We start from the raw sequence: 11114 nt of genomic DNA on the forward strand, positions 1-11114 counted from the left end.
AATAAATAAAAAAATTTGTGAAAATGTTAATGGTAATTTGGTCAATTCATCAATATTATGAAATAAATAAAAATAAAGAAGAAGAGAAAATAAATAAAAATTAGAAAATCCCTTATTCGGAAAAATTCGCATGCCACGATCTCATATTCCGAAAGGTCAACGAATTTATTCCTAAATTTTGAAGAGTTGAGACCATTTTTCTGCAATCTCTCCAATTTGACAGGCTTGTTTGGTAATGAGTTGAAAACCTAAATAATATTATTAATTAAAAAATGTAGTAGAAACAAAAACAATGCTATTTCAAAGCGTTTAAAAAAATCATAGGGCCTCAAAAGGTAATAAAATGAAAACTAGAAAATTATAATTAAAATTAAACCAAAGAAACTGTAAATTATCTTTTTGCCCTCTAAATGATGTCATATGGCCAAAATCAATCGTTCTTCTCCGCTGACGAATTTTTAAACTTGATTCTCAAGCACAGTGCGAATTTCTAAACACCGTGCGAATTTCTAGTCATTCCGATACCAAAATGTTTTTGACGCGTTTTCGGCGTCGCAGACATCTACTACTAGAACTACGTCACTATGCACCCTGAAACACCTTTATGTATCCGTTTCCAAGTAATAGTACATAATCTTCTCCTAATTCACTATATTTTTTTCTTTTTTCACAATAAATTATTTAATTGAAATAATAATATTTCATATTTTTGCAGTGGCAATATGGGATCCAAAACTACATGCTTGACCCGTATAACGGAGTCTTTGGTATCAGGATTGTAATAGCATGAGTATATAATAGTTACTAGAATAGTTGGGAAAAGGAAACTTGAACTATAGATCCAGAGAGACTTACGAGTACTTTGCTAAAGATTCTACTTACCTAAGGATTGTAAGTATATTCAATATTTTTTCGATTTTTAATTTCAATTCAATTTTCTTTGTAGAAGTTAATTATGATCTCACATTTCCTTTTGGTTTGTGGCAGAAATGTTTTTTCCGGCAATTCTTCCGGTCTGTGACAAAGGATCACTACTTCACTCTGCGCCAGGTTAGATTTTTATTTATTTGCCGTCTGAATTTCTTTTCGTGATTGTGTAATAATTAATAAATGCATATGATTTACCTAAATTTGATCGTGGCGGGCAAGAAATGACTTCTTCAATTTTCGAAAGCATATGCAACAATCGTTGGAAGATGATTTCAAAGCTATCGTTGGCATTTTAAAATATGTACTCAATTTCCATTTTAATTTTTCCCTACAATAATATTTTATTTATTTGTGAACAGTCCAATCATGTATATGTTGGTGGTCATATTCCATTTTGATAATATACTCGGTAAGTTCAATACATCATCAGTATTTATAATTTAAATGATCATTACTTATATTTAATTTATCTATTTATTTGCAAGTATATAGTAATAGTATATCATTAGCATTTATTGCTAATCAAATTTATTGTTATAGGATGACATGTTTTATATGGTTGTGGTTTCCATTTCTACCTCTGCTCGTGGGTATATTAGTTATTTTCTCAAGAGAAATTTTCTATTTTTGGAATAGAAATGATGACAAGTACTAATATTATACTAGTATTATGTTTATAATCATGTAGGCAATGCTACTTGTGGGAGCAAAACTGGAAATAATAGTGGCAAAAATGGCTCCAGCTCATCTCGATTCTTCTTCATACAACAATCTCTTCTGGTTCAAATGTCCCAAGCTTGTCTTGACTCTTCTGTTTCATTCTCTTTATGGTAAATATAGATTGAACTTTCTTAGTTAATGGCTTCAGCTCATCTCGACTCTTCTTCATACAACAATCTCTTTATATTTTGAATTATGTGATGCAGTTCCATACATTTTGTGTTAGAATGACTTGAAATTCGCTCGGTTTGCAAATCGAGCTGAGAAGGCATACCATAAATATAAGGCTAAACCCAAATAATTAATAATTAATGTATGTTAATTTGCATTGCGTCTATGAAAGAATAACTTGAAATTTACACAGTGACTTGCATGATGACTTGAAATTCGCACGATGACTTTGAAATTTGCACGGTACCATATGTACAAACAAAACTTTTAGATGTGGACTACAATAGTATTCGTTTTAAGCTAACGTAGTACTCCCTCCGTCCCTAAAATATAGACAACATTTGAAACAGCTCGAGTTAATGAACAATTGGTAAAGTAAGAAAGATATAAAGAAAAAATGATTGAAGTATTGCTAGTGAAGAATAAGATTTCCTTATCAGATAGAAAAAAAAATTCTTAAATAGGATTGGTCTATTTTTACAAATGGCAATTATAATATATTTTTAAGGGATATTTGAATATTTTTTGGCTGAAAAAAATAATAAGAAGTCCATTAATTTGACTGTATGAATACTATGAAGCAGTTAGGCGTGGATATTCAGATTTTAGATTTAATTTTGCTAAATTCAAATCGAACTAAAGATATGAAATTTGAGACTATAAATTCAAACAGGTTCAAGTTATCCATTAGTTTAACACTTGAAATTCTGTAAATTAATATGAACTGAATCGAACAAATTTAATTTGTTTTCTGAAAAGTCAAAAATAAAAATTTAGTTATGGAGCATATATACTCCCTCCATTCTCGGTTCACTTTTACCATAAATGATAATAGAGTCTCACATTTCACTAGCTCATTCCATGCACGTTTCATTTAAAATTAATATATACAAGTGAGACCATTGTTCTACTTACTTTTTCCATCCACTTTTCTTAACATTTCTTAAAACCCGTGCCGCTAAGAAATGAGATTCCTAATGGCGGACAGAGGGAGTATTTACGGAGGGAGTATTAAACAAATACTCCCTCCGTCCGACTTTAGGAGTCCCGAATTACTATTTTTGGATGTCCCACTCTAGAAGTCCCGGTTGGAATATTACATAAATGGTAATAGGCCACACATTCCACTAACTTTTTTTTACTCACATTTTATTATAAAACTATTTTATAACAGTAAGACTCACATTCCTTTATATTTTTTCACCAACTTTCTTTTACATTTTTTAAAACTCGTGACGAACTCCAATGGGACTCCTAAAGTGGGACGAAAAGAGTAATATTTAAATAAAATAATATTTCAATAAAGTAGTATTTATTTAAATATGATTTTAAATAAAGTGTTGTAAAAATAGTTTGAAATTTTAATTTTTTTTAGAAAAATCATTCTAAACCAAAAATGCGAACAAAATTTTATAACATTAGTTTGATTTGATTATGGATTTTTTGCTCACCCTAATAAAATGAATATTAAAAATAAGATCTTCTATTTATGATAAAATTTTATATAATATGAGATGGTAATTTTATAAACATTTATCAAGATTAATTCAATTTCACGATCCATCTCAAATATATTTCAAATCGATATATTTTTTAAAACAATAAATCTTTAATAATACTTTTAAGAAAACAAGAAAACTTCAAGCTCGTGGCATTTCAAAAAAAATATAATCATAAACCACATGTTCACATACTTCTATCAAATTATTGGAAAATGGGAAAAGAAAACAGTAAAATACGCAAATGGTCTCTAAACTATAAAAATATTATGAGTAGTTCCTGGACTAAAATGTAATCACATTTATGATATTTTTTTACTGTTCATCATTAAAGATATTTTTAGACTTTCCTATCTAGATACCGGATATAATTCTCTTTATCTCTCTCTAGCATTAGATATGATATATTCTTATATTTTGAGTGTCAAAACTAATACTTTCCTCTTTCACTTTTTCAATCCATTTATTTCAGATTCTTAATTTTAATTTTGATTGTAATTTTATTATTTATTTAATATTAAAAGTTAAATTTTATAAATTTAATTATTAAAATAAGTTGTAGCTAACTTTAATTTTGATTGTATATTTATATTTTTATAAATATAAAAAAGTAAAAATTTTTAATCAACCCTAAATTTTTTATTTGTCATTAATCTCAAATTTTTAATTTTAATATTAAAAAAACAATCGAGCCGTAATCAAAATTAAATTTAGCTACAAGTTATTTGACATTTAAATTTATAATTTATTTTTTATAATTAATATATTTAAGTCATTTACGAACTTGATGATATACGAATGCCCTCTGTTGAGAGAGTTGCCGGATGGACTGGACACCCTCAATTCTCTAGAGCAATTATATATTAGGGATTGTCCAAATCTGAAGTCGATCGGGAATCCAAGTGTACAGTCACAGGGAATCCTCACTAGTTTGAGGCTGTGGGTTTCAGGGTGCGGAGAGCTGAAGGAATTTCCACGTGAAATGCTAGAGTCGTGGGCGCCCTCAGTCGAATATCTTGAATTGAGGGGGTTAAGAAGCTTAAATAATCTACCGGAGCTAATCAACTGTCTGTCCAAATCATCACCTCGTCTCGCTGAAATGACAATTCTTGGTGTTCCAAATTTTATGGCTAGTAGTCCTGGTTTTGAGAGTTCGGGTTTAGGCAGCTTGAAGGAGTAAAAGATAGATGTGAGTGTGGAGTGGTCAGAAGAGAAGAGTGTTTCCATCAAACGTACTGTTGATGTGTTATTGGAAGGATGTTGCAACTCACTTTCTCACTTAAATTTGAAGGGAATGCAAAAGTGGAGTGGATACCTCAATCAATTCAACATCTCAGTGCTCTTGATTGGTTAAGGTTAGAGAACATAGGATTGGTAGAATTGCCTGAATGGTTTTGGAACCTCTCATCTCTAACAAGGTTGTCACTCTATAGCTGCAACAAAACTGAGTCATCTACCCTCTGTGGATGCACTAAATCCCCTGACTAAATTAGTTTGGTTAGAAATTAAAGGTTGTCCCGAGTTATGTATTGATTCTGAGTGGCGTAACAATGTCACTGTCTACGTTGATGGCCGCTCTCTTGCAGCAGCGTAAGCATGGTAGCAGCCGCCACTCGATTTTCTTATCTAACAATAGTTGATTTCATGTACATTAACTACCAATCTGCTATTTTGTTTTTCAGAAGAATATGACATGGAGAGATATTATCACTTTCTATTGCAAACTTGCAATTCTGCATCATAAAAATCAAATTCATTAACTTGAAATTCAAGAAAATAAAAACATTACAAAAACAGAACAAAAAAAATTGAACAAACACAAACTTCAGCATTAAAAGGGAATAAAACAAATGAGGGAAAATTGCAGTTGACACTTAGGCATCAGGATTGGCTTGAACATATGCCTCAATGGCCTTGAACATAGCCATGGCCTTCTCTTTCCCTTCCTTTATCTTCTCCTCATCAATCTCGACCTCGTCTTTGGTGTTGTAAATGCTTCTGTTCTTGCAGATGCATCCTCCGTCCTCCGTTGGGACGATCTTGATATGATAAGTGATGGATTCGAGGACACCTACAAGAGCATCGCCATCGATGATGCTGTAGGTGTGTGTCAAGTTCTCCTTGTCAATAGCCTCCACACGGTGCTTAGCGCTCTTATACTGGCTCCCTTCACCGAAATGAATGATCTTCACGGTGCCAACGCCACCATCTCCTTCCACGATCTCCACGTTCTTGATGGCCTGAGGCATGATCTTGGGAATGAGAGTGTCAGCGTCGAGCACCATGGCTTTGAACATCTTTGCAGCTGGGACTGAGGAAGTGACCTCCATATCATAAGTGATGGCAACCATGGTTTTGGTTTTTAAGCTTGAAATAGAGCTAAATAATGGAAAATGAAGCTATGAAGGTTTGTTTGTATGAATTGTGATGGGAATGTGGCCTTATATAGTGTGAAAAAGAAGCTTCTCTTGTTTATTCAATGATTTTTGTATGTGCAAGACATGGCGTCCATTAATTACCAGTTATGGCTTCTTCGTGGACTCTTTTTTCTTTTTTTAGTATGAAAATGATGCTTGTATCTTTCTATTTCTCTATATTTTATTTTAGTTAATGTCTATATTAATGTGTATATCAAGATTTAAGACAATCGTAGAGGTTATCGTGCAAGAGGCTTAGAGTTTTTAATAATTCTGCTAATCCACTCAATTCATGGGCCAATTATTTTGATGCTAGAACTATATGTCGAACATTATCTTTCATGATTGAAGTATACAATAATTCAAGCCAATCACACATTAATTAATTTTAAAATTTGAAATTCCATCCTTCAAATAGTTAAGTTTGTATCAACCTATATTATCACTCAAAAGTAAATTAGATTTATGGCACACCAAGATTGTTGACGGTTTGTAAGCAATCATATATATTTATCCTTATAGTTGCTTCTATCATGGATTTGACATAAACAGTAGATGTCTTTTTCTGGCTAGGGTCATTTGAGAATGAAATTTGTGAAAAAATAAAAATAGTCTAGAAATAAGTTTTCTGAAAGACCTCATAGGAGTTAGGATGAGATATAATTGTCATCAAGTTGATGTGTGGGACAAAAATATGGTTTTCAACACACCCTACTCACATGGGCTGAAATTCACATTGAAATTCATACGCACAGATTAAAAAATCCACATCGGCCTGAGCAGAATCATTACCAAATCAATATAGCAAGAATGGTGATTTTCAACACGCAACTATACATTTGGACCGAAATAGTCTTATATTTCTCTTGTTTATAGTTGTCACCAACGTATATACAAGTTTCGACTACTCCAGTTTTGAGATTTATGGATTAGCAATTTATTAGTTCTTTCTTTCCAATTAATTTTCTACTCCCCTTACAAAAGACTTCAATTTAGTTTAACCCTTTTTTTAAATCCTATCCCTAATCAATCAAATAATATATCATCAGTACAACGGGACTCACCCCTTATAATTACATATTTATCTCTTATGACCATGATTCCATGAAAAAATATTCATCTTTTCAGGTTTTAAATTAACCTATATAAATCTATATAGTCATCTATTGATTGTATACAGAATAACTAAGTACTCTTATCTTAAAAAATCAATATACTTCGTGAACTGGATTAAAAGTTGTACACAAATTCTTGATTGCTCTATAAATAATCCCTGCTATATAAAAGAATTGATAACCAAAGATTGTTTCACGAAATCAGACGTGCAATATTATGCATCCTTATTTAGTACTACAACACAAATTCAATACAAACAATATTATTCACTCAACACAAGTTCAAAAAACCACACACGTAAAACCAATATCATTTTAGCTAGGCAATTAAGCCATAGTCTCACACACAATTTATATTTCAAATTACAACCCCTCATCGATCCACAACACAATACCACGTGTATAAAATGACATCATCATCGAAAAAAAAGTATATTACTAAAATAAAATACGCAACCCGTCTCGTCTCTTCTAGTAGTCGGGGTTTGCCACGATGTAAGCCTCAATAGCCTTGAACAAACCAAGGGCCTTCTCTTTCCCCTCCTTGATCTTCTCCTCACTAACATCAGCACCCTCCTTGACGTTGTAAATGCTTCTATTCTTGCAAATGCTTCCTCCGTCTTCGGTTGGGACAATCTTGATATGATAGGTGATGGATTCGATGAGCCCTGAAATGGCATCATCGCCCTCGATGATGCTGTAGGTGTAGGTGAAGTTGTCCTTGTCAATGGCATCCACGCGTTGCTTGACGCTCTTGTACTCACTCCCTTCGCCAAAATGGACAACCTTGATGGTTCCAACGCCGCCATCCCCTTCCAAGATCTCCACGTTCTTGATGGCCTGAGGCAAGATCTTCGGGATGAGGGTGTCAGAGTCGATCACCAAGGCCTTGAACAGCTTGGCAGCCGAGATGGACGAAGGGCTCTCTACGTCGTAAGTGATCACTCCCATTGTTGTATTAAAATCTTTTTGAAGAAAAGTGAGGATTTATACAAATGATGAGAAAATGTAGGAGTAGAAGGTGCTGTTTTATAGTGTGGGATAGAAGGTTCTCTGCCTTAGATTTTTTTTTTTTTTTTTTTTGATAGCCTTAGTTAGTTGAAGGTTAAGTCAATCATTCATCACACATTTATTGAATAATTGAATAATTGAAAGTTAAGTCTATGTGGAATATTGAAAAAATTGGCAAGAGCATCTCATTATGGACTCTTTCTTTTACCATATTGAGTACGATGGTTTTATCTGATAGCTATGCTTTAGATTTTATGTGCTTCATTAATGTCAAATGAAGATAGTGAAGATAGTGATTTGTGATCTAAGTATTAAAATGAAAAAAAAAATCCTATGTTTTTGGCTTCATCACCTTGTGTACCATGACAAAAAAATAGTACTATTAATTAATACACCCTCCGTCTCTTAAATTTTGTCACAATTTGATTGGGCATGAGTTTTAAGAAATCTAATAGAAATTGAGTGAAAAAGTTAATTGAATATGGGTCCTACTTTTTAATACTCCCTATGTCCCACTCTAAGTGGAGAAAATAAAGTAAGAGAGATGGAAAAGGTAGAGAGAGTGATGTTTCTATTTTTTTTTAAATTTGTTATTTAGAGTGGGATGTTTCTATTTTTTTTTAAATGTGTTATTTAGAGTGGGACATTCCAAAAAAGAAAATGGTTTACTTAAAGTGAGACAGAAGGAGTATTAGGTAAAGTATGAGAAAAGGTAGAAAAAGTAAGAGAGTGCATAAAGTGGGAGAAAAAGTTTCCATTTTTGAAATGGGACTATTTCTTATGGACCCTCCAAAATGGTAAAATGGGACTATTTTTCATGGACGAAGAGAGTATTTCATATCACTAAAATAAAATACATGTGGCATGTCCATTTGTAACTCCATATGTACACAAACAAAGCCTTCTGTTTGTTCCAGAACATCAAAAAAAATACACATTCTACCTTATCTGAAATACTTATATCTCCCGAACTCAAAAACTTTTACTCGAACTCCTGGAAATAGTGCGTAAGCTCCAAACCAGTTCATCAGAACTCAGAAAAGTTAAAATGGAGCTATCTTTTTCCTCTGTGGAGCTGCTCTTATTCTTGAATCACCCAGTACTGTCACTCTCCCTTTTGCTATAACGTCGTTTTTCAGCTCAGATGATTCCTTGGCGTGTGTTTTTCTAGGCGTAAGACCCTCAGCAGTAGTGGATTTTGGAAAGATCTTACACAGTGTGTGTCTGTTCTGAATTGCATGGCGACTTTTATGGCCGGGGAAAGGTTGTGTTGGTGTTCGTGTTGGTGTTCTTTGTCCTATGATTTCATCGTTGTCTGAGTAAGACCAGAGAAGCAGAGGTGGTTATGTTCTTAGTAGAGAAGCCTTAACTCAATATAGAAATCCAATGTCTGATCAGAATTCAGACACCAAACATATTTAAATTCGATCACAAGAAAAATGAGTGTCAATTTTGGAAACTAATCAGCAAGAAATTCATGTTAAGTTACCTGGACTTGACAAGACCGCACGTGGGCGTGGGGCAGAAGTCGCTCTAAGACTTTTTTGGCCATCTTTCACATCTGCATTCTTTTTGTTTGTTTCCTCTGTTGAGCAAGAGAGTAGTATCATTTTGTGCTTGTCTAGACTAGAACTCGGTACAAAGTTGTTACGATCCAACGAGTAAAATGCCAAACCTTTGGATCTGTAGAAGCTCGGAGGAGGGGATAGAGGGACATAAGACTGAGGAACTCTCACAACAGGCCTTGAGGAATCATCTGCACATCCAAAATAAAGTTGTAAAATAACCAATGCAGCTTACTGTGAAGAATTGCGCGCTAATCTTGAATGTTTCTATGTAGCAAACGCCCGAATAACACCATTGCAATGAACTTGTTCCATGAGCACTAAATATATGCAGTATATTGATCTTTACTAGCTATGAAACAGTGGTTCTGAGATTGATTAGGGCTGCTTACATTCTAGCTACCAAAAATACTCTGAATCTTAGGGAAAATACGAGTTCAAGTTTAATACTCGCTTTGTCCATCTGTAGCTAAGTCATATTCCTATCTCACTGTTGAGTCATTTCCTTTTTCGGCAAGAAGCAGTACATTTCTTCTCTGTTACTTTATTCTTTCTTCAATACTCTACCTTTTCTTTCCTTTCTACTTTATCACTTTACCTTTTTTTTCCTTTCTACTTTATTCTCACCTGTCAAAAGAAATGCCTCTACTACATAGTGACGGAGGGAGGATTTCATTGGAATAGTAAGTCAGTCATCAAAATCACATGATCAGAGTTTAGAGCATTTTTACATATTGCTCATCAGCAATTAATCAAATTCAATAAATCATCACCTTTAAAAGGGATTATTCAAGCAGAACCAAAAATCCTAGTACATATCAAAATTGATTACCAAAAATACATACACAACCAATTATAGAACCAAAAAATAAGAGTCTAATAAAATATGATAGAATTGCAAGAAAAGTTACAGAAAAGGCAAATATCAAGAGATAAAAAACAAAATCAATTAAAAAATTAGTAAATAAAATAAAAAAAATAACCTGAAGAAGAGGAATGATTTAGAGAGAGCCATTCAAAAGCCTTCAAAGACTGCAAGGAATTCTTCTCATAAGCATATTGGTCAGCATCTTCTCTCTGAACCCTCACCTTCACTTTTGGATACACTTTTCAAAACCAAAATAAACCCAGTTGAGAAAAGACAAATTAACAGTTTAAACCGTGATTAGTAAACATAGGAAAATCCGAAAAACTTACTGTTTGCCGGCAGAGGCTTCTTCCCAGATTGAGTCATAACCATAGAAATCTTGCGGTTTTATAAGAGAATCGTGAAATCAGAGGTGAAAATGGAACATGTGTTAAAGATGTGATAAAGATTCTTCCCTGAAAAGGAGGAGAGAGATGGCAAATTGAATTGAATGTCGCGTGCCTTTTCGAAGATTTGAATGTTTATTCTGCCAAGAGTCGATTGGTACACGACAAATCAACGTGCGTTTTATTAAATTTATCAGAAATCTTATTTTTATTTCATAAATTAGTCTTTCTCTATTTCTAAAATATTGGAATTTATCTACTCCATTTTGAATGAATTTTCAGTTTACTTGATTACCCACGTATTAAATTAGAACGAAATAATAAATACACCATCACTTCCATATTACTCCCTCCATCCCGCTTTAGTAGTCCCGGTTAATCAATTTTGAGCGTCCCGCTTTAAGAGTCCTGGTTGAGATAAATTAATAAAAA

General features: G+C 33.1%; 3 protein-coding genes across 3 annotated transcripts; all 3 read right to left on the reverse strand.

Annotated features, from left to right (window-relative positions):
* Nucleotides 1-4951: 4951 nt before the first annotated feature.
* Nucleotides 4952-5761, reverse strand: LOC125223409 (major allergen Pru ar 1-like). The gene has a single exon (XM_048126544.1). It carries the CDS (start codon nucleotides 5669-5671, stop codon nucleotides 5195-5197), a length of 477 nt encoding a protein of 158 aa, XP_047982501.1. The 5' UTR covers nucleotides 5672-5761; the 3' UTR covers nucleotides 4952-5194.
* A 1338-nt stretch (nucleotides 5762-7099) lies between these two features.
* Nucleotides 7100-7877, reverse strand: LOC125219152 (major allergen Pru ar 1-like). Its single transcript, XM_048121040.1, has one exon. The coding sequence runs from the start codon at nucleotides 7801-7803 to the stop codon at nucleotides 7324-7326; it is 480 nt and encodes a 159-aa protein (XP_047976997.1). The 5' UTR covers nucleotides 7804-7877; the 3' UTR covers nucleotides 7100-7323.
* Nucleotides 7878-8707: 830 nt separating this feature from the next.
* On the reverse strand, nucleotides 8708-10791 carry LOC125219229. The gene is made up of 5 exons (XM_048121144.1): nucleotides 10626-10791; nucleotides 10412-10534; nucleotides 9539-9619; nucleotides 9353-9448; nucleotides 8708-9178 (listed from the first exon to the last, which is right to left on the reverse strand). Exons 1-5 carry the CDS (start codon nucleotides 10666-10668, stop codon nucleotides 8907-8909), a joined length of 615 nt encoding a protein of 204 aa, XP_047977101.1. The 5' UTR covers nucleotides 10669-10791; the 3' UTR covers nucleotides 8708-8906.
* Between the last annotated feature and the right edge of the window lie 323 nt (nucleotides 10792-11114).

This window comes from Salvia hispanica, chromosome 4 (genome assembly GCF_023119035.1).
Source record: "Salvia hispanica cultivar TCC Black 2014 chromosome 4, UniMelb_Shisp_WGS_1.0, whole genome shotgun sequence".
NCBI classification, from domain to species: Eukaryota; Viridiplantae; Streptophyta; class Magnoliopsida; order Lamiales; family Lamiaceae; genus Salvia; species Salvia hispanica.